The sequence below is a fragment of the Apus apus genome, chromosome 19, assembly GCF_020740795.1.
Source record: "Apus apus isolate bApuApu2 chromosome 19, bApuApu2.pri.cur, whole genome shotgun sequence".
NCBI lineage: Eukaryota > Metazoa > Chordata > Aves > Apodiformes > Apodidae > Apus > Apus apus.
Window position 1 is genome coordinate 898,058 of NC_067300.1, and position 23,320 is coordinate 921,377.

Sequence of the window (23,320 nt, forward strand, 5' to 3'; positions counted from 1 at the left end):
ACCTGTTCCCCGTCTCCAGTGGCCTAGGCCAGCAGGGATGGGCGCAGGAGGAAGCTTTGATCCCTCTGTCTCTGCTGCTGGCTCATCTTCCTGCGCCTGCTTGACGCTGAGGTTGAAGATCCCCAAGTGCCAGTTCCCATTGAGTTGTCCCATTCCCTGAGCACCTGCTCTGCTGGACCTACCCTCCTCCCCATCCTGAGAGCTGCTTCCAGCCAGGGCTGGGCGAGCTGGCACCCTGCAGCCTATCCCCTAGGAGCTGTGGGGCCATGCGCCCTCCTGGCCCTGCTGGTTCCCCAGTGGGACCAGTGCCACCATCTTCCCCATTTCAGTGAACTCTGCTACTGTGTAAATAGCAATTAGGGCTCAGGGCATGAATCAGATGGGCACAGTCCCTAGGAGCAGGCTGGGACAGGAAGGGACAGTGGTGCCACCCCATGCCTGTGACCCAGCCACCCTCCCACACACTGGATCATGGGGTCCTGCAGGGGTGAGCAGTGCCCCGGGCACTGCTCTGGCTGTGGCACCGCAGTGAGTGGCAACGGGGTTGGTTTTGGGGTCTTCTCACCCCTCTGCCTTGCTCTGAGGAGCTGTTGCACTTGCAGATCCAGGCTGGGCTGGATGTCCCCACACCTCGGGGGTGGTGGGTGGACAGTGCAGAGCTGCTGCATGGCAGTCAGCACACTGGTGACGCTGTCCTTGCTCTGGGCACTGCCCGGGCTGCGCTCTTCCCTCCAAGCACCACAGGATGCTCGTGGGGCATGGCAAGGTGAGGTGGCTCAGCTCGGGGAGTGACTCAGGGGACAGGGCTGGGGCTGGCCTGGGGCAGCACGGAACCCACTCTGTTGTGCTGTACTGGGTCTGTACTGGGAACTGAGCACGGCTCACGTCGCTGTGGTGTGGGGAGTGCTGGCCACAGGGGTGGCTCCATTTCTGAGCCGTGGGCCCAGCTCCTCCCCGGCTCCCGTGGGAGCTGATTGGCGCAGCCATGGCTGCCTGCCCCTGCTGCTGCCGCCATTTGAGCTGCTCCCAGAAGTTGACAAACCAGACGGGTTAGATCCAGGCTCAGCACAGCCCTGCCTGGCTGAGCAGCAGCAGCTGCCTGCACAGCTGCCGCGTACCCCTGCACCCCTCTGAGCAGTGCCCAGCTCATTGCCTTCTCCGGACTGTTGCGGGACAGTGCTGCGTCGGAGTGGAGGAGGAGGAAGAGGAGGAAGAAGTGGCTGCTGGATGCTCACAGCGTTGCCCCTCTTGAGGTGGCCTGTCGGTGAGGGTGATGGGGACAGGCCCTGCTTTAGGGGCTTCTGACCCATTGGCCTGGGAGGGGGCCTGAACTGTGCTGGAGGGATGACGGGACGCTGTGTGGATGCCATTGCCTTTAAACCTTTCCAGCAGCCGTGCTGAAGGCCACCTCCTGCCATGGAGCAGCACCCGTGTCCCACACCCAGCCCTGAGGGAACTCGGGGGGCGGTGGGCGAGGGGGGTGGCTGTGCAGCAGCTGCCTCCGTGGAGCCAGTGGCAGGTGAGGAGGCAGAGCCTGGCCCCCCGCCAGCGCAGGCAGCCACTGGGAAGGGCTGTGCCGGGCAGCAGGGTGAGACTGTGGGGCTGGGGGACCCCGTGGAGCCACACCAGCTCTGCAGAGAGGCACCTGCTGCTGCGTGGGGACGCTGGGATCTGCTGCCAGCACAGGACACAACCGGGCTGCTCCTGCCTGGGCACGAGGAGCCGCCTGCCCGTGGCGCCTCCCTGCCTGCAGGGCACGACCCTCTTGCCACCGCCACTGCCACCAGCCCCTTCCTACCCCCCAGAGAGAGCCCGGTGCCGTGGCAGGGGTCTCCCAGCCTGGAAAGCACCTCCAGCTCCGTCCTGAGCATCTCCGATGAGGAAGAGGAGTCGTCGAGCAGCGAGGCGGCAGCAGAGCTGTGCCACGTGCCGATGGGCAGCGAGGACGAGTGCCCCATCTGCACGGAGCCCTACGACGAGCAGTGGCACAAACCAGCCCTGCTCAACTGCAACCACGGGCTGTGCCGCGCCTGCCTGCGCGCCATCATGGACACGGCAGCCAGCGCCGAGTTCGGCCGCGTCTGCTGCCCCATCTGCCGCCAGAAGACGCCCATGCTGGAGTGGGAGATCTGCAAGCTGCAAGAGGAGCTGCTCCTGCTGCACGCCCAGCCCCACTCTCCCAACACCCTGGCCACCCCCCGGCCCCCTGCCCTGCCCCCCCGGCGCCCGGGCCTCGCCGGTGCCCTCGAGCATCGCTTCCAGGTTCGCTTCCACACCAGCCGCATGTTCGGGTGCCTGCCCTGCGTCCGCTACCCGCCCTGCCTCATCCGCCGCCTGGGCTGGCTGGGGCGCCGCTGCCGCTGCTGCTACCTCCTGATCCTGGCGCTGCTGCTGGCAGCTGAGATACTCAGTCTGCTCCTCATCTTCCTCCCCATCGTCCTGATGGTGCTGCTCTTCCTCATCCTCGATAAATAGCACTGGGTTTGTGCCTCCAGGCTGGGCCACAGAGGGGGAGATGAGCCCTGTTGCTGCTTTGCCCCTGGGGCTGGTGGTGGTGCCAGCCTGGGAGTGAGCTGGTGAACCCAGGTGCCCGGGAGGCTCCGGCGCTGCCAGGGAACCTGCAGCGGGTGAGGCAGCGGAGGAGCTGGAGGGGGCAGCTGAGGGAGGCCACCCTGGAGCCGGCCATCGCTTGCATCCCACCAGATGACACATCCCTGCAGCAGCGAAGGATCGGAGAGTGTGGGAGTCCTCCCTGCACCAGGGGCACGTCCCTGCATGGGGCTGAGCCATGGGCTGTGCCATGGGCTGCACTGCCCGTGCCTGGGACAGACAGACTGGGGTTCCCCAGCATGGACTGGAAATACAACTTGCATTTGTACTACAGCTGTGTCAGCTGAATTCAGTACGTGGTCTTGGCTGAGCGTGTCCCCTTGTGTCCCAGTGGTGACGTGAGGAGGCGATGGGGACAACCAATGGTCCCCAGCCACACTGGCACAGGGTGCCTGCCCCCACTGTGTCACCATCCAGCCCAGGCTGGACAGTGCCAGCCTGTGCTCATGCTTTGCCCTGCGCGGAGATAAGAAAGCAAACATGGCTCTGTCCCCATGGCCTGGCGCAGGTGGCACTGCCTGAGGACAGATGGGTTTCACCCCAGCCAGGCACCACAGGCAGAGGAGCCCATGGTGAGCATGGCACAGGGGCTGTGCCTGTGTGGGACCTGCCTGTGGCTGCAGTGGGCATGAATATCTCAGTGCTGAGCAGGATGTGTGGGCTCTGCTCCTCACCCAGGAGCCAGCCCTGCATGAGGGCTGCATCACAGCCAGGCACAATGCCCGGCTCCTCAGGACTGCCCTGTGTCAATGCCTGGGCTATGGCACAGCTCCTCTGCTGCCCACCACGCTGCACAGCATGCCCTGGTGCCCGCGGGGGCAGAGATTTTTGCCAGGGCACGTAGGCAACTTCAGTGTCAGCATGGCCATGCTTTGCTCTAGCAAAGCAGCAAGGCGTGGGAGGTAGAGCAGGAGCAGGGCACCCCAAAACGGGTCAGGCTGTAGACAGAGGCAGGTGGGCTCCCTTGGCTCCCCTTGTACCGAGGAATATTTATTTATACCAAGTGGAGCAGCTCCAGCAGGAGAAGCACCAGCTTGGCCCCAGCTAGAGGTATTTTTTGGCTCGATGGGGCCTGTGGGGATGGGGGGCTTAGACAGCCAGGGGGGCCCTGCCACCACCTGGGACACCTGGCACGTGTCCCTGCTCTACATTACTTGGGGGGAGGTGGCTGTTGTTTGGACAAACCAGGCCAGAGCTGTCCCCACGGGGACATGGTGGAGCACAATGCCCTCAGAGCACGTCCGTGCTCCTGCTGCCAGCACCTCCGGGTGCTAAAAGCCATAGAAGGGCACCCAAATCCCCCCAGCTCTGGGGTCCCTGGGGGGCTGCAGTGGAGGACTGTCCCAGGGGTGATGCTGTGGTGCCCTGGCAGAGGGGCAGGGCTGGCCTGTCAGCCTGGCTGCGATGTCCTCTCGCAAGGACTCGGTTACATTTAGCGCTGAGATAGCGGCGGGCAGCGCGGTGGGTGTCGGCAGCACAGCCAGCCAGGGCCAGGGGTTGTGCCCACAGCACAGGGACTGCAGGGCACCAGCCCCCAGCACAACCCCTCCAAAGACCCTCCCATGCCCTCCCTGATCCCTTTGCACTCCCAGTATGTGCCACATTCCCCCCTGGCACCTACATGCGCCCTGTCTCCCCATGCACACCCCCCTACAGCCCCCAGTCCCCTTCTGCAGCCCCAACAGCCCCTCCATGCACCCCAGTCTCCCCATGCACACTCCAGACAGCCCTCCCCCACCTTCTCACCTGCCCCCATTGCCCCATTGAGGCCCCCCAACATCTCTTTTTCCCCCCCCATGGGCTCCAGCACAGCCCCCAAATCCATGCCATCCCCTCACCTCATCCCCCTTGTAGCCCTCACTGTCCCCTCCCACAAGTCCCTGATCCCCCATTACACCCCAAATGCTCCATTGCATCTCCCAGCTGGTGGCACCTGGAGGGTGATGTGATGTCCTCAGACCAGTGACCTGGCTGTCCCTATCCCCGCAGGGACCTGCCCATATCTCTCTCCTGTCATCTCCTGCATGTCTCCTGTCCCAGGTCACTGGCCATGCCCAGGTGGCAGTGAGGACACCGGCAGCACAGCCAGCCTCAGGCATCACTGAGTGAGCCCAGTCTTACCTGCCCAGGCAGGCAGGGGTTGGGGTGTTGGGGTGAGGGGATCAGGGTGTCGGGGTCCCCATTCAGCTCCAGTCACAGGCATCACCCCCCATTTTGCACCACAACCAGTGGTCCACTCAGTCCTCATGCTGGGGACATGCCAGTGAGGCCAGAGGGACACCAGCTGCAGGGGTGGCAAAAAGCAGTGAGGCAACAGCAACTCCTTGAATGTGGAGCCAGGGAGGAGCAGGAGTGGTGCTGTGCCTGCAGGCTGCCCTTGTCCAGATTTAACCCCAAAAAGCTCCTGAGCACAGCAGTCCCCAGGGCCAGCGCTGCCCTGGGGACCTGTCACAGCCTCTCAGGCTTGGTGCCACAACCAATTATCTTCTCAGCGTGGGGTTGCACCTTGTTGTGAAAGCTGGGCACTGGCAGAAGCTGTTGCAAGTGGTTTCCTCTCTGCTGAAATGGCCATTTGGGGGATGTGACTGTCCTGGGTTGAGTTTTTAGGGCTGTATGTCCCCAGGGAGGGCACATCCCTGATGCTTGGTCACCTCCTTCCAGCCTGGCATGGTGTTACCACATAGCCCAGCACAGCCTTCAGCCCCTGTACTGGGGCAGGATCCCTTCCAGTGCCACCGGGGAACTGCTCCTGTTGAGCAACCTCCTGGTGGGGCAGGATGGGGACTGTGGGCCCACACATGTGGGGTCTGGCCTCAGGGACTGACCTTGGCTCTGCCCACCCACCCATCAGCAGAAGGAGCACAGAGCTGTCCCCACCCAGCATGACTTCCAGCACCGACCAGCTGGGCTGGTTTTAGGGAAAAGAGCTCGGAAACATAATCCCCTGAACCTGTGCCAAAGGCTGACCCCAAACCAGGCAAGACCCGGCCCCTTTCCACACCTGAAACAAGGGATTCTGGGGAAGGGTCATTCCTAGGACCCCTCAAGCTCCCTCTGCCATCATGCGCCAGCCTGAACACAGGGAGAGCCCAGAGTTTCAGCCCAGCCTGGGACATCAATGAGGAGGTTTTACAACCAGCTCATCTGGGAACGTCTGGGAGCATCTTTGCTCACACGTGGCCAAACCTGCTGCCACGGCAACGTGGGGCCATGTTGAAGCAGCTGGTGGGACTTGGGAGTGCTTTGAAAAAACATCTTGGAGGTATGGAGTTAGGCGTGGCCACAGTGGCCATGGGAGCACTTCAGGGCCCAGAGCGTCAGAAAGACTTGGAAAGATTTAATTCACCTGCAGCTGTGACATGAGGGCTGGCACCACCCTGCTGTCCCTGTCCCCTGCAGCACACCCAGCCCCTCTTCCAGCAAGCACTTGTTTGAGGTTACTAGGGCTGGAGAAATGGGCTGTCGCCCAGCACTCACTCCTGAAAGGCCCCATTTCTTCCATAATTGCAACTAAAAATCAAATTAGTGCTTTTAAATTTACTCTGTGCCCAAGAGGTACCACAGGGGCAGGTGGGGGGAGGCAGGAACATGCTGTACCATTCATCCTTATGTAATAAAGAGGGCAAATTCCTGCTTTGAGGGTAAAACTGCTGCCACCTCTGCCCTTTGGTGCCTTTGGGGCCCTGGAGATGGAGATGCTCGTCCTGGATTCAGGATGAGCCTATAGGGTGATGGAGGTGCTCATTCTGGATTTGGGGCTCTCTCAGCATCTCCAAACTGCCACGTCATCGGGCTCACTGAGGGGATGCTGTGACCACCAGGAGCCCCCAGCACTGCTGCCAGGGTTGCATGTGCCCCCCACACCCACGAAGGATGGCAGGGATGGGGGCACGGGGCTGAGGAGCCAGGTCATGGCCATGGCACACTTGGGGCCAGGGATGGCACTGCTGCATTATTGATGCTGCAGTTCAGCACCCAGGGGTGCAGATGTGGTTTCATTTTCTGGGCACAGAAACCCCTCCTGGGGGGGAACCAGGAGCCAAGCATGGGGAGTCTGCAGCCCCCCCCGGCACACCCTGTACTGCCCAGGGGTGGGAGCTGGAGCTGCCCCCGTGGCTTGGCTGTGAGTTGAGGACATGCCAGTGCTTTGGAAGCAGCTGCTCCACAGTGGCCCATGGCAGGGCAGAGGCAGCCCCACAGAGGCAATTTGGGGCCAGCACTGGGCCAGCAGGACTGGGACAGCCAGCCCTGATGTGCACACACACACCCTGCGCCGTGCACACGCGTGTGCGCCCGGCAGCCTGTGTGCACAGCTCACACCCCGAGGAACTCTGCTGCCCTGGGACCACCATCCCAGCTGTTTCCGCTGCAAAATCCTGCCTCTCCTGGCTGGAGAGCTGCCTTCCTAGGAACCCTGGGGCCCACTTGGTGCAGGCAATGGGTGCTCCCCACCGATGCCATTTGTGGTGCTGCTGGGGGCAGCTGGGGATGGTGCAGAGGCCATGAGTGTGGCAGGGCTGTGGGAGTGTCTGCCTCACGGGAGAGTGAAGAGGGGACCTCAGTGCTGCCCATGTCCCTGCCCAGCTCCCTTCCCCAGCAGGTGCCACCTGGGCACCAGGCTGGCAAATCCTCCCCCCCCCAGTGTTTTGTGTCACTCGAGGAGGAACGGGACAGCCAGTGGGTATTTAAGAGCCCTTGCAGAGTCTGGGGAACACTTGCCAAGGTGGGCAAGGTCCTCCACTGTGCCCAGCCACCCGCAGTGTAACCAGGGAGTGGGCAGGGAGGGGACACAACTGCAACGGAGCCAAGGGCAAGGTCAGAGGAGACGCAAGGTCGGGGTGCCAGCCCAAGGGAAAGCCCATTCTCTGGGTATCTGTCCCCCAACTTTCTCCACGGACTGAGCAGGGCCAGGATGCAGCCCTGGCATGTGGCCCTGCTCCTCCTGCAGCCACGCAGCCCCTGAGACACCGGCTCGCTCTTCGTTCCAATATAACTTTTATTGGGGAGACTGATGGGGGTCAGAACAAGGCCGGGTATAAAACAGGATCATTGTCACAACCAGCAGTGGGAGGCATTGGCAGAGCAACACAGAAACGGCCCCGGCCCCGTCCTGCGCCGGCAGCTGCGCCGGCGGCATCGCCTGCTCCCTCGGAGTGGGCAGGGGGCACGGATCAGCCCCTCTCCCTGGATGGGTGCTGGGCTTCAGCCAGCACTGGGGCTGCTCTTCCTCCAGGGTGCGGAGCTCTGCAGGGCCCCCTCGGCTTGCCCAGCCCTGGTGCCCTGGGACTGGGTGGCATGTGGCCCTGGTGCTGCAGCCATGCCAGGTTGTGGTACTCAGCCCCATGGGAGCACCTGCAGATTATGGCTTTTTCTTTTTTTTTTGCTTTTTTTGGCAGCAAACCTACCCCTCCAGATGCCCTGGAAAAAGCAAGTGTGCCCAGGGGGCTGCCACCCTGCCAGCCCCCCTGCACAAGGGGTCAGAGAGAGGTGCTGCTCTGGGAAAGGGACCATGGGCAGGAGCCAGACCTCTGCCCCCCTGCCCACCCAAATTCCCTCACTGTAGCTGGTATTTTGGGGCACAGCACCCCATGCCACCCCTCCAAGCCATCCCACAGGACATGAGTGCGGGGTCTGGGATGAAGCGGCAGAGAACGGGCACAGCTCAATGCCTTTGTGAATGAGTAGCAGCCTGGGACAGGGCGGCTGGGGATGGACGGGGGAAAAAACAAGAATCCTCCAAAACGAGGATAAAGTGGAGCTTTCCTCAAGGGCCTGTGGAGGAAACGGGCCGCATGTCTGCTCGCAACCGCGGGACGGGTGCGCTGGCTTGGCGTGGCTGCGACTCAGGCGCATGGCGGCTTGGCCACTGAGATGAAAGCTTTGGCAAATAACTTACAGAGAAGGGGGGTGGGCAGCCGGGGACCTGTCCTTGCCTCCTGTGCCAGGCGGGTGACTCAGTGCACCTCCGGGGCTTCTTGTGCCACAGGTGGTGGCCACGGGGTGATGGAGAGTGTCTCTCTGGTCAGGACGTGTGTCCGCTCTCAAGAACCGTGGGGAGAGGAGAAGAAGAAGGCGCCTGGGGAAGGAGCCCGATGAGATGCTCAATGCACAGCGGGGGCACCCACTGCAGAACTTGGGGGAGCCAGAGCCCCTGGGTGTGCTGGTAGATGTTTTGCCCATCGCAGTGTCCCTCTTCCTGGGCAGCACCGGGGTGTAGGGGGCTCCTGCCAGGTCCCAGCATCCCCACCACCCCCCACCAGTGCCAGTGAAGATGCTGGTCTGACATCCTTGGCCAGGGCGAGTATCAGAGCATCCTTTGGCAGCAAAGAATGGCCTGGGGACTGGGTGTGGGTGCTGCGCCATCTGCTCCCAGCTGCCCCGCTGCCAGGGGTGCGGGCAGGAGCGGGGGCTCACATGATGGTGCAGGAAGACAGGGGGTTTCGGATGTGGCAGGTGCAGGCAGCCCCGCAGTACTGGCGGAAGGTCTGGTAGCAGCTGCGGTCGGTGTCACTGCTCCACTGGACGGGGTTGGTGGCCAGGGCCTCAGCTGGCAGTCTGTTGAGGATACTGGTGTTGACAGCCAGCGCCGCCAGCCCGTAGTCGGTGAAGAGGACGGTCTCCCGCTTGCAGGTGGGGCAGGAGATGAACTTGTACTTGGGGCAGGACTCGTAGAGGATCTGCAGGCACTCCTCGCACACCGAGTGCAGGCAGGAGAGGATGCGGGGCCGCTTGTTGGTGAAGTTGTACATGTGGCCGCAGGTGGGGCACTCGAGAGGCTCGCAGGGTGTCGAGGGGTGTAGCACGTACTGGTTGACGATCACCTCGTCTGATGGTGGCTGCCGGTGGTAGCAGACCTCCGAGCTGCCCTTCCGCTGGCTCTGGTACCCGCGCTCTCGCCGCGGCAATGGGGGAGTCCGGGGCAGCGGCAAGGGGCTGGGGGTGGCATCCAAGGCAGGGATGTCTCCACACGCTTGGTTGACGATGATCTCGGACTCAGAGGGCCACGCACGCTTGGCCACGAGGGGTGGCTCGCGGCGCGGGGCCGGTGCGTAGCGCGGCTGCGAGGCCTGCAGCTCCGAAAACTTCTCTGGGTGGATGATTTTCATCGCCTCCATTTTAATGATGACCTGTTGCCCTTTCAGACACGACATGAGTATTGTTTTCACATTACTGTCCACTGCTCTGGGGTCTCTGAGGGACGCCTGCATGAGGCTAAAACATGCTGGCAGCGTGTGGAGCTTTCAGTCTTGGTCTGGCTGCAGAGCAGGAGCACGGGGAGCAGCTGCTGGCGCGGGAGACCATCCTGGGGAGACGGGGCAGCGCCAGCGGGCCCCGTGCCCCTCTTCTCCAGCCAGCCCTGAGGGTGCTGGGTGCAAGGCTGATGTGGGCAGGGGAAGGCAGGGCTCACAGCAGCATCCTGCCTGCCTTGGAGGATGCTCTTGGGCAGGCGATCAAAGCGTCGGCTCCCTGCAGTGCCTTGCCGGGATGTTAATGTGACACTGGCCGTCTCTCGGCAGCCCCCCCTTCACCTTCACAGGCAATTCTGCACCAGATCAGCTGCAGTAGGGAATGGTAAATTTGGGATCGTGGTGCCTGGCGCTCTTCAGGGCAGGTTAGTCAGTGAGGGTCTCGCAGGAACTGGTGGCAGCCCCCGCCTCACCCTGGCCCCTGCCTCCACCCGGCCTTTATTCCTGTTTACATGCTCTGGGATCCTCGTGGTGCTAAAGAATGTTTGCAAATTCCTTTGGCCTGACTTCCCAGCTCTCCCACTTGCAGTCAGCCGCAGCTCCCGCGAGGCAGGGGCTCAGGGAGCATCCCACACCGGAGGGCAGCTCACCTTGGCTGCTGCTGGGACTGCCACATGCCTTGTCCCCTCTGTCCCTGGCACCTCTGTCCCCAGCTCAGCTTCGGGCTTGCTGGAAATGAAAAGCGAGAAGGGGTTGGCTCCAAGGCTCCTCAGGGATCTACTGGCTGCCAGCGCTCCCTCAGGATGCGTGCCCACCTGCATCCCAGCAATTTGGCATCCAAGCCCTGCAGGTCCCGTCCATCCGCCTGCGTGGCCGGGCTGGCGGAAGTGGGAGCAGGCAGGTGTTTCCCCCCAGGCATCTCCTCAGCAGCCCTGAGTGTGGGATCTCGAGTCCCCCCTCTGCCCTGGGGGCCAGGAGGGCACATCCCCTTGTGCCCCTTTTGGATGCAGGGCCCCTTCCAGGGGGGCTCCCCCACCGACCTGCCTCTGCTCAGGGTTTTCTCTCACGTTTAGCCCCTCCTCTACTCGGTGGATCTATTTTTACCTCCATTGCTTGCTCCTGATCTGTCCCTGCTATTATCCCTTCCTCCAGCTGCATCTCCCCCTTCCCAGCTCCCTGCCCTTGTCCTGGGGCTGCTGGAGAGGACGGGCCACGTTTGGGGGCAGGAGATGGGGGGGTGGGCAGCCAGCCATTTTCTCCCACAGCAGCCCCGGCGAGCGCCTGTCTCTCCTCCTGTCTCTCCTCCAAGAAGGGCGAAGGCGCTCGCCTCCATCACGCTGCAAATCCTGTTAGAGGGATGCCTGCTACCACTGAGCCCTGCCAGGCCTGACGGAGGAGGCCGGGGGGGCCATCTGCTCGCAGCAGCAGCTCTCGGTGATGGCAAAAGGCCGTGGCGGGGGTTCAGCCCTGGATGCCTGAGAGCCGCGGGGAGCTGGATCCCTTCCCGAGGCCAGCAGGGCTGTCCCTGGGGGCCATGCCCTGGAGGCAGTGGGGTCCTGCAAGCCTCCTGCCGTGCTTGCCCTGGGGAGGGAGGCCTCGTGCCCTGCACTCCCTGCCACGGGCCCACATCCTGCACCCCACATCCTGCACCCCACAAGCTGCGCGTATCATCTCCCCCCGCCCCCCGGCGCACAGCAGCAGCCGCGAGGGCTCGAGGGCTCCCAGCCCGCGGACCGCGCACGAACACCGCAGCGCAACGACTGGCACGGCCATCCTTGCGGCCACGGCCACCGCGGGTCCCCTCCTGCACTGTCACACCCCTTCACGCACAGCCCTGGCGCAGCTCCCCGCCGGACCCCGCATCCCCATCACCCTGGGGTGACACAGCCCTCCCCAGCACCCCCGGCCACACACAGCATCCCCCCACCACTGCCCTCCCGCCGCAGTCCCAGCCCCGCGCCGCGCTGGCACCCGGCGATGCACACACACATGCAGCCTAGTGGTGCACACACATGTGCACACACATGAACACACACATGGGTACACCCGCACACACACGCACAAGGCCTCTCGCCCGCGCTTGCGCGCCCGCAGGGTGATACCCCCGAGTGATGCCCCCCGGGCAGCCCGGCCAGAGGGACGGTCGCTGCCGGTCGTTACCTGCACTGACCCGCCGTGACCCGGGCGGGGGGTCCCGCTGCAGCCGTGTCCCCAGTTCAGTCTCCAGATCCCCGCTCCGTCCCCGGTGAAGGTCTGGAGGCCCGAGCGGCTAAAGGTTATCTGAAAGGCAGAGGGATGCAGGCGCTGCCGGTGCCAAGAACCGGCTCCCCGAGGATGCTGGGGGTCCCCTCCGCCGCTGCCGGCCCCGCCGTGGCTCCCGGTTCCGCTTCCCACGGGCCCGCCGCCTCCTCCAGCAGCTTCCCCGGCGGGCACAAAGGCAGCGGCCGCCGTTGCCGGGCTCCTCCGGTTCCTCGGACTCCGGATGCTCGGCGGGGAGCAGCGGGCGGGGGGAGGCGGCAGGTAGCGCGGCCGGGGAGGCACCTTCCGCCCGCCCCCTCCCCCGGTCCCCCCCCCCCCCCCGCCTCCTCCGACCGCCGAGCCCCCGCGCCGCGCGGGGCTGATGCAACACTCGGCGAGCTGGCTGGGGGGGTCCCGCAGCCTGGGCACCCCCCTTCCCCCCGTGCAGGTGCCGGCAGCAGCGGGCAGGCTGCTCCCGCCGTCCCTGCCTGCGCGCTCCCGCCCCGCGCCCGCCCGGCCCCGCAGTGCCGCCGCAGTGGTGCAGCCGGATCACATTTCTCTCGCTCAGCAGCGCCGGGCCCGCCGGGCCCGCACAGCCCCCCCGCCCCGCACCCCCCCCGCACCCCACCTACCCCGCACAGACACCCCCCGCCCCGCACAGCCCCCCTCTCCGCAGCCCCACCGCCCCACTCAGCCCCCCCGCACAGCACCCCCCGCCCCGAACGGTCTCGCCCCGCAATCCTCCCCCCTGCCTCGCCCCCGTCCCGCCCCGCCGGCCCCTGCCTCCACCGCCCCCCGGCCGGTCCCCCGGGCGGCTCGAGGGGCCTGCGGTGACTCAGCATCCGCCGCTGGAAGCGGCTCCGTGGGCCGGGAGCGGGCGATGCTGCCCCGGGCCGGCATCGGGGAGCGCGGGGCAGCGGGGAGGGGGACCTGCCAGCTGCCCCCGCTGCTTTTGGGGTTGGAGAAAGGCCAGAACACCAGCAATATCCCCTTCCCCACCACCTCTTTTCCTGCTGCCAGATCAGAGCCACGCACCCCACAGTGTCCCATGGGACCCAGCCCCAATTCTGGGACTCACAGCTGTCCCTGCAGGAGGGGGGCAGAGGGGACTCCCCTCACTCTGAGGTCAACCCCCCTGCAGTGCTGTGTTCAGCTCGGGGGTCCTCAAGCAAAAGAAGGACATAGAGCTCTTGCAGCAAGTCCAGAGGAGGCCATGGAGATAATGGGAGGGCTGGAGCAGCTCTGCTCTGGAGACAGGCTGGGAGAGTTGGGGTGTTCAGCCTGGAGAAGAGAAGGCTCCAGGGAGACCTTAGAGCACCTTCCAGTGCCTGAAGGGGCTCCAGGAAAGCTGGGGAGGGGCTTGGGACAAGGGCAGGGAGGGATGGGACAAGAGGGAAGAGTTTTAAGCTGAAAGAGGGGAGACTGAGATTAGATTTTAGGAAGAAATACTTTGCTGTGAAGGTGGTGAGACACTGGAACAGGTTGCCAAGAGAAGCTGTGGCTGCCCCACCCCTGGAAGTGTTTGTGGCCAGGTTGGATGGGGCTTGGAGCAACCTGGTCTGGTGGGAGGTGTTCCTGCCCCTGCAGGGGGGTTGGAACAAGATAGTCTTTAAGGTCCCTTCTAACCCAAACCAGTCTGGGATTCCTAATGTTCAGAGAATTGGGGAATGGGGGAACAGGGCACAGGGTGACACGGCGGGAGGAGTCACACCACTACTGGCTGCCAGCAGTGCTGGGGAGCACTGGGCAACATGGTTGGGCCTTGCTGCTTTTACGCCCTTCACCAGCAGAGACAGACATGAGCCCAGGGGCTGGGGACACCCCACATCACGCCCCTCAAGGACTACTGCTGGTCCATACTTCCCTGCTCGTCCTGTGCCTTGGCAGATGGTAGAGGCCAGGCTGCCCTGTACCCCTGCCTCATGGGTGCCTCCAGCGTGGGGAGTCTTCAGGCAGGCAGCCAAAATGGGCAGCCATCCCCCACACGGAGCCCCCCATCTCCCCAGCCATGCTCAAACCCATTGCTCACAGCCAACCCCCCGTGCCACTGACACAGGCACACCCAAACCCAAAAACCTTCTGTCCCTCCATCCCACCCTGGCTGGGTGTTGGTGGATGGTCACCAGGCTCCTTTGGGTGCTGCTGGGGTTTCCCTGCTCATGCTGCCTGCTGCCACTCTCAAGCTCTTTATGTTCCTTCCATCTGTTGACTTGGCACCAGGATTTTGCCTGAATTTTGATGCAGGATGGACACAGAAGCTGGACCTCATGTATTTCACTGAACAGCTCTGTGTCCTCTGTCAGCCCAGAGGGCAGCTCAGGTCCATCAGGCCTTACACATCCCATAGATGATCTGATCATCCATGCTCCAGGCAATGATGTTAAAAATCTCACCCAGATGCCTGGCCTGGAGGAGCTGACCAAAGCTACCAGGTCCAGAGGGGTGCCCTGGTACCCTAAGGGCTCAGCCACAGGCTGGACCAACCCTAGAGTGTGGTTTCCCCCTGGGACCATGCAGCTTCACCCACCACCAGGAAATCCATGCTCCCTGGTTGACAATGTTAGCAGTTGCATTTTTAATCTTCTATTTTCTTGTGGGATAAGGGGTTTTGTAACAACTTTGCCTCTAGTCCCTCTAAATGTGAGTCTTTGATCCGCTCACCTGCCTAAATCCATGTGAGGATGCTGCTGTTGGGCCTAAACAGCCCTAAACAGGGATTCACTCCATCCTCCCCATCCCTTCTGTGGCAGGTTTTGCTTACTTCCCTGCCAGCACTTCTGGATGCAGATAACAAGACTCAATATATTATGCCTGAACTCACAGAGCAAGGGAAATTGCAGGAAGTGAGTGAGCACGAGCCAGTTTCTGTTATTAATTCATATGGCATCCCGTGCTGACCCAGCTACCCCGTGTTCTGTGCTGCTCTTTGGTGAGTTAAGCAACAGCTCTATTTGATAATAATAATAAATTATATCAGGCAGCTTTTCTGCTGAATAAGAGTGTGTTTGTGCCAAGAAGCTGAGGATCCTCGTGTTACTCTATTAGCTCTTCTAGTCTCTGCTTCATGTGCTCTGTGGATGTGGCTCTGGATTCTCCCCACACCACCACAGCAGCACTTCTTGGCCTCTTCTTCACCTATTCAGGCACTTTTGAAGCAGTTTGCTGCCCTAGCCAAAGCCTGGCACTTGTTTTTCTCCTAGAACTTGTTTTAGGCTTGATGGGGTCCTAGTGAGCAAGTGGCACTGGTTAAGTCTTGTGCAAGGGAGGCTTTGCCCCCACATTTTCATCCGAACATATGAGTGCTCAAAGAATCTTGGAAGAGCTCTCCCAGGCTCTGCTTTGTGAGGTGCAGAGTTTTCCCTTTTCTCTGCTGAGTTGGTCCACCAAGATCACTGCTTTCCAACCCAAACTGAGGATAATCTTATCCTTCAAAGGCCAGATCCTTCATCTGCAGCCGGGCCTGGGTGGTCACACTATCAAGTGAAGTTCCTATCAAATCCCAACCTCAGTCCAACTCTAATCTTTGCTTTTGGGTCTGGCCATACTCTTACTCCTGAGTTTAACACCTACCTTTGTCACATATCCATACATGCTGCATTATCTTTTATAAAAATCTGTTGGATTGTATGTTATCATAAATGTACATCACGATGTTGCGTGTGGATGTTCTCAGCATGTCTTCTGAGTTGTGCTGATGTGATATGACACGTGCTTCTGGGTTTTACAAAGAGCACTGATTTATTTTACCGTTTTCTGAGACCTTTCCAGCAGACCAAGTGTACTTTGGGTTTGGAGGGAGCAGCTAAGATCAAGTTCCCCATGTCCAGCATTGAGCTCTACCCAGACAAACAAGCAGGAGCAGCTTTGCTAGTGGGTTCTATCCATGCCACGCAGGCCAATGAAGGTTTGCTTCTCTAACCAAGTGGTGGTCGTTCCTTGGTATCCTGTGTGCAACCACAGCTCCTCTCTGCAAATCTCATTCTTTCCCAGCATCACAAGTGGATAATTTCTAAGCTTTTCGGTTTATGGATGCACTGACAGATGTGACACCACTGGCCAGTCCCTGGTGCAGCTCTGCTGAGATGAATGGTGATACCAGAAGATATTTTGACCCTAAATTTTTTCCTCATCATCTGCATCAGCCATCATCAGCTCAGTTGTCCAGCTGAAGATTTTATTGACCTTCTGGATTTATAATGCCTGTGAAGGACCAGCTGTAACAGGATGTTTTCACCCTTGCTTGATGCTGACCCTGTGCTGTGTCTTCACATGTGTCTTTGCTTTCCACTCAACCCAAGTGAACCAGCAGTTCTGGGTGTGTCAAACCTTCCTGCCCTGTGTCCTGCATCCCAGCTGCTCTGTGCAGACCTGGCATTGTGCTTGGCTGGCTGTGCTTCTGCTGCAGCACCTGGGCTGCTTTTGCAATGACTCACACTTTTTTTTCCTGGTCACCTTCTCCTTACAGAGTTTGTCTGACCGGGTCCTGCACACACCAACAGCTCTTCCCAAAACCCAGCCTGTTTGTTGCAATAATCTTGTTTTGCTCTGGTGAGTCACTAGTTACACAGATAATTCACCCCCCCAAAAAAAAAAAAAACAACACCCAAACAAACAAAAGAGCTCTTCTGCAGCTTTCCAGAGAGCAGTGTCACCAGCAGGTCTGTCCCAGCCCAGGCACCTGCCCGGCTGCTTCGCAGCGCTGGAGGGACGACCTGGCTGGGGTGGATGTTGATGTGGTACTCAGGATCCATCTTCAGTCTTTCCATCGTGCCATGCTCCATCCCCTTAGGGTTGTCAGTTCTTCCTGGAGGAGAACATCAGGAGAAGGGACCCCAAGTGCCACCCTCCGAGGCTGGACAGGAGGCTGAGACCCTCCAGGCCTGGCTGAGATGGCATCAACCCTGCGATGGCTGGTACAGGCACCAACAGAAGAGGGAAGCAGAGCAGCTCTCACATGGTGCATCTGCCAGGGGCCTCTGCCAGAAGCACTAGGAGCTGTCTGCAACTCCTGGGATGTGCTGCTTGTCCAGGCAGAGCAAACACCATTTTGAAGGAGGGATGCTATGAAAAATCTGCCAATGAACCAGCAGAATCCCTTGTTGCCAGTTGGTTGCTCAAGGCTGCAGCCAGCTACTGCAGAGCTGGTTGCTGTGGTTGCTGTTTGGAGCAGCAGAAGTGTGTGGGTGGGGGGTGGTCAGGACCTGACCATTGATGCTCTTGCAGTACAGTCCTAATGCATTGGTGAGGCGTTGGATGTGGTTCTATCTAGGCTTGCAGCTCTCCAACAGAGACTCCACCATGAGAAAAAATGGTGCTCAGATCTGCAAAAGGGTGTAAAGACTGTGGCTCTTTCACGTGCACACAAACCTTGAGATTACAAGAATTACGAACTCCATGGCATGACAGACCCATGTGCATGTTGTTCTGGCCAGCTCAAAGGTTAAGGCTGTTCCTAAAGCCCCAAACAGATCCCAAGGGCTGTAATCCTTATTTTTACTATTAATTCCTTTTAGGGATTAATATTGTGGCCACTTCAGGAGCCCTTGGTGTGAAGTGGGCACCCACCTTGCTGGTGCTGCACCCACAGGCAGGGAGGAGGAGGAAGGACTCAGGTGGGGGGAGATGAGGGCAGCAGGGCCAGAGAGTCCATCTACTCTCTTCTCGGACCTTCATTCCCCTCCTCATGCACTCCCTGCCTGCAGACCTGGGGTTGTTCAGCTGTCAGAAGAGAAGACTCATGGAAAATTCGTTGCTCTTCACAGCTCTCTCATGGGAGGAGGGAGAGGGGGTGAGGATCAACAACCACAAGCCAGGATGTGGGAAATTCCAGCTGTACTTCCCTATGGCTAGAAAAAGCTTTTTCTTTTTGAGGATCAAGCATTGGACCAGGGTGCAGAGAGGAGGTGGGATGTCCAGCCTTGAAGATGTTCAAAGTTGCCCTGTATGAGGTCCAGACCAACACACTAGCCATGCTCTGAGCGGTGTTGCAGACTCTGTTATGGGGCTGGGACCAGGCACAGTCCCCATGGGACAAGTAGGATCCCCTGCTCCCACCAGAGCTCCCTTCTTCACCTGAGGGCTGCATCTTCCCCACCCACCGTGTGCCCAGTGCCAGAAACACCCAAGGCAAGGAGTATTCCACATCTTACTGGTGATCCAGCAGAAGCACGATCACATCAGAAGGTCCCTCCTGGTCCTGCAGTGCTGGCAGGGACTGATGGGGAGATCTGGAGCTCCCTGGGGGCTGCTGGCCCAGGGCAGAGCATGGCCACAAAGACCCAGTGCTGCATTTCAGGGGAGAGGGTGCAAGAAAACCCACGTCCTTTAGAAAACACCTTATTCCTGGGTGAAACAGGACAGGGATGGCCCAGAAATAGAAATGGCAGCTCTGCAGAAAACCATCCCCCTTCCCATCCAGCCCAGCTGATGCTGGGTTTAACTGAGCCCGAGGGATTGAAGGCTCAGCAGAAACCAGCTCATGCACCAGAGGTGGGGACACAGCTGCTTTTCCTAGCCCTTCCCTGGACTGGTGGAGCATCCTTGGTGCTGGTGATTCGGGGGCTGAGCAGATGCCCTGTCATTGCGGTGATATTCCGTGTTTGCTTTGCTGGCTCCCGGGAAGAGCCCGGCGCTGCCTGTGCTGGGGACCTGACAGCGCTGCTGGGCGCCGGGATGTGCCACAACCGGGGTCAGGGAGCAGGAGCAGGAGCAGGAGCAGGAGCAGGAGCAGGAGCAGGAGCAGGAGCAGGAGGCGTTCGCCCCCGAGGCGGCCCCGGCAGCGCAGTGGGGCAGGCGGGCCCCGCAGGGGTGAGCTCGTCCCTCCGGCTGCTGCCTTGGCTGGGACGCGGCTCCAAAGAGCAGCCCAGCACTGAAACTGCACTTGGGTTTTGCAGAATTTCAGCTTTTTCAGGCAAACTCCACCCAGGGCAGTGGGCGGGACCCACCGAGCCCTGCCCGGCTCCGGGACCGGACCCGCCGTGCAGCGCTCTGAGCACAGCCCCGCACACCAGGTCCTGGCCCTTCCTGCAGCCGGTGGGATCTGCTTTCCCAGGGGGGCTGTCCTGGGGTTCCTGGCAGAGCCTGGGGACACAACGTGCTGCTCTGTCCGTGCTCCCAGCAGCTGCCAGCCCCTCACCCAAGTCTCCTGCCACCCTTTCTGCCCAGTTTGGCCAAGTGATGCTCTTACATGGAACACCACGGCTGCATTTCTAGGTTGGGGGGTGAATTTGAGGGCGACCTGAGGATTTTGTCTTCCGTGGGTGCCTGGGTCCCCTCCTGGGCAGCTGTCCCCTGCGTGCTCCTGCTGCAGCACCATAGTGGCTTCCTGCTGCTTGGTGGCTGCTGGTGTGGGGCTGCTGGTGTGGGGCTGTGGGGACAGAGGCTCCTCTGCTGCGGTTCCAGCCCAGATCAGCAGCTACTTGCTCCGAGTGTGCAGCGGGGAGGGAGCAGCAGCTTGCAGAACTGGGGGAGCGTGGGGTGAGGCAGGAGGAAATGTGGGAGCTGGGGAACCCCACAGCATTGCCATGGGTTGAGGCTGGGAGCCGTGTGCAGCCTGTGGCAGAGGGTCCATGGGAGAGGCCTGCACCCTGTGGACAGGGACGGTGTGTGGCTTCAGCTACCCCAGGATGACAGCATCACCTGCCCTTGAGGTTTCCATCACCTCCTTCCTACCTGTGATTTGCTCAGTCCTTCAAGGATTGATAATATATTTGGTGCCAGGAGCCATCCTGGGATGCTATGGGAGGACCTTGTGGTCTGTCTTTCCCACTGCTCTCTCCAGAAGGGAGGCCTTGCCTGGTATCTTGGCTGGAGGGGGACCCCTGGGAATGAGGGGGCTGCTGCAGCCTGGTACTCCTGTGGAGGCTGTGGGGAAGTGAGTGGTCACACAGGAGCCTGCTCTGTGCCCACTGTGACATGAGAGCTGAGGTCCTTCATGTAACAGCAACTGATGCTCCAGCCTGGAAGGGGACCTCAGGGTGTGATCAGGATTACCCCAGGTAATCAGAGAGGCTTGTGTCACTGTGAGCCATGTCTACTGGGGGCACATGTGGGTTCGGGAATCTGTGCAGAGTGCTGAGCATGCATACAGCCCCCAGGGTGCTCCAGAGATGGCACAGTTTGATGGATGGAGAAGAAGGTGCAGCTCTCAGTGCAGGCTCGAGGACGAGGGTCTTCCCCCAGCAGGGCAGAAGGGGTCTCTGGGGAGCCCCCACCACTCAGGCCCTGTCACTCTGCAGGACCCTGATCTGCACCCGGGGTTTGGGGCTGGCAGGGTTGCAGAGATGGCTCCCCAGCAGCACAGGGGCTGCCTGCCCAGCGGCTGCTGCTGTGCCAGCACAGAGCTGACAGCCTGGCAGCCCCGCACTTGCCAGCATGACAGACACAAATGGGAGTGGACAGGCCGGCTCCAGCAGTAAAGATCAAACCCCAGGAGCCAGGGCCTGCTGTCAGAGCGAGATGGAGCACTCGGAGCCATCCTGGAGTGGCAGCCCTGCCTGGGGTTGCCCTGTGGCTGCAGCCTGGTGCTGCTGGCAGAGCGCGGCAGGAGCCGGCTGGGGCTGCCTGCGCTGCCTGTGCTGCCGGGCAGGGGCTGGCCAAGCCTCAGGACCAGGCCAGGGAGAGGGGATATGGGGGTTTCCCTGCGCCGGATTTCAGATCTGGGGGGGGCTTCTCATGACAAGAAGGACATTGAGGGGCTGGAGTATGTCCATAGAAGGGCAATGGAGCTTAACCTTCTATGAACACAGGTAAGCACAAGGCTTATGAGGACAGGCTGAGGGAGCTGGGGATGGTCAGCCTGGAGAAGAGGAGGCTGAGGGGAGACCTTCTTGCTCTGCACCTGCCTGAGAGGAGGTTGGAATGACGTGGGGTGTGTCTCTTCTCCAAGGAACAACTGATAGGATAAGAGGAAATGGCCTCAAGTTGTGGCAGGGGAGTTTTAGATTGGTTATTGGGAACAATTTCTTCCCCCAAAAGGGATTATCAGGCCGTGGCCCAGGCTGCCCAGGGCAGGGGTGGAGTCCCCATCCCTGGAGGGGTTTCAAAGCCATGTAGATGTGGTGCTGAGGGACATGGATTAGTAGTGGCCTTGGCATGTTAATGGATGGACTTGTTGATCTTAAAGATCTTTTCCAAGCAAAAGGATTGTATGATTATATGTACAAGCCACTGCCAGGTTGCAGGAACAAACGGCCCCTCTCCACTTGCTGGGCTCTGCCAATGGGGATGCTCCTGCATCCACCATCTACCCAGGGCTGCACTTGGCTTCTCCATAGGCTCAGGAGGGTAATAGAGAAGGAGGCCCCTAAACACATCCCTGCCAAGAACTGCTGTGAAAAGCCCCCCTCTTTGGGGCTCAAAACCACTGCCTGTGCCTGTGTTGGCGGGTGGAAACTTCCACCACCCGCCCCACCTCCCACCGAGCCAGGGGCTGTGGGAGGATGGTGCTGCTGTGGTGGCTTGTGGCTCCTGGCTTGCAGGAGCTGGCTGGCTGCCCCCACGCTGCTGGGGAGTGAGGCAGGGTGAGCACCCAGCACAGCTGGGGCCCCATGGGCAGCACCCACCCGGGTGATTGAAGGAGCAGAGGCAGATGCCAGTGGCACGGGGCTGGCATCTCAGGTGCTGCCGGTCCAGGAACAACTTCCTCATCCCCCTCCAGCCCCAAAGAGTTTTGAAGAGATCCATGGGATCCAGCACAAATCCCAGATACCTGGACTTTGCATGACTCTCCTGTTTCCCACCCAGGAAGACAACATTCATCGCCTCAGTGCCCATGTGTTGCTGCCCAGGAAGCGGCCAGAACTCAGCACTAGTGAGGCTGTGCCTTGAATTCTGGGCCCCTCATGACAAGAAGGACATTGAGGGGCTGGAACTTGTCCAGAGAGGGGTAGTGCAGCTGGGGAAGGGGCTGGAGCACAAGTCTGATGAGGAGAGGCTGAGGGAGCTGGGGGTGTCCAGCCTGGAGCAAAGGAGGCTGAGGGGAGACCTGCTGGCTCTGCAGCTGCCTGAGAGGAGGTTGGAGAGAGGGGAGGTTGGCCTCTGCTCCCAAGGAACAACTGATAGAACAAGAGGAAATGGCCTCAACTGGCACCAGGGGTGGTTTAGATTTGAGCTTGGGAACAATTTCTCCATGGAAAGGGCTGTCAGGCCCTGGCCCAGGCTGCCCAGGGCAGGAGTGGAGTCCCCATCCCTGGAGGGATTTCAAAGCCGTGTAGATGTGGTGCTGGGGGACATGGGGCAGTGGTGACCGTGGCAGTGCTGGGGGAATGGTTGGACTTGTTGATCTTACAGGCCTTTTCCAACCCAAATGATCTGATGGTTCTGTCCTACAGCCCTTTGCAGCGTTGCTGCCACCAGCACAAGGGTCTGCGATGCAGGCAGGGAGCAGGAGCTGGCACGGCTAATTGGGATAATTGCTAAAGCAGGTGAGGGGCGAGCAGGGAGGGAGGTGGTGAACAAGGAGCCCTTGTGCACAGGCAGCCCCGGCACGCGGCCCCGGCTGCAGCCGGCAGCGAGAGCCAAACAAACGGGGACTGTTTGCAGAGAGGGAGGACAAGCAGAAGGCAGGACAGAAACCAGACCTCCGCCAGGAGAGAGCTGGAGCCAAAGGCTTAGCTGGGAGCTGGGTGCTGCCTGGGGTCTTCCTGCTCCCTCTGGGAGAGCTTCCCTGCACTGCCATGGAAAACCTTTACTGGGACCATCCCTGGGGCAGCGGCCGGAGGGGGAGGATGGCAAAAGGCTGGGGATGCCCCCGACTGGGTGACAGCCCTTCTGACACAGCCATCCCCAGGACTGGAAACTTTGAATCATGGAAAAATAGCAGGAAATTAGACCTTGTCCTGAAACTATCACGGGCAGGTGTAGCCGCTGCACAAGATCTCGGTGTGGTTTGCAGCGAAAGCGAAGCGCTGCCTGGGGGAGCCGCGGGAGGGGGAGGCAGCAGCTGCCCCCGCTCCTTTCTACACAGGAAGGAGAAGTGACATTTGGGGAGGAAAAGCTGTGACCATGCACGTGAGCTGCCCAACCAAATGTCCCCAGCTGGGGCTCTTCCAGCCCGTTTTCCAGGTCTGCGCGTGCAAGCGAGTGTTTAGCTTTGGAAGACATCCTGGGTTGTTTGCTGCTGCCTGGCTCTGCACAGGGAGGTTGAGGTGGTGGCTCCTGGGACACAAATCCTGCAGCACCAGCTGGCCATGGGTGCTGGACTGAGGTTAGCAATGGGTGAATTGTCCTTCCAAAAGTCCCCATGCATTGGCAAGAGACCACCTAGGTTCCCATGGCGCATTGCA

General features: G+C 60.8%; 1 protein-coding gene across 2 annotated transcripts; it reads right to left on the reverse strand.

Annotated features, from left to right (window-relative positions):
• Positions 1-7,588: 7,588 nt before the first annotated feature.
• Positions 7,589-12,280, reverse strand: RNF208 (ring finger protein 208). Of its 2 annotated transcripts, none has more exons than XM_051636556.1 (2): positions 11,958-12,280; positions 7,589-10,526 (listed from the first exon to the last, which is right to left on the reverse strand). In XM_051636556.1, the coding sequence occupies exon 2, from the start codon at positions 9,816-9,818 to the stop codon at positions 9,021-9,023; it is 798 nt and encodes a 265-aa protein (XP_051492516.1). In that variant the 5' UTR covers positions 9,819-10,526; positions 11,958-12,280; the 3' UTR covers positions 7,589-9,020. The 2 variants fall into 2 exon arrangements, with proteins under 2 accessions (XP_051492516.1, XP_051492517.1); XM_051636557.1 differs by lacking the exon at positions 11,958-12,280 and adding an exon at positions 10,613-11,422.
• Between the last annotated feature and the right edge of the window lie 11,040 nt (positions 12,281-23,320).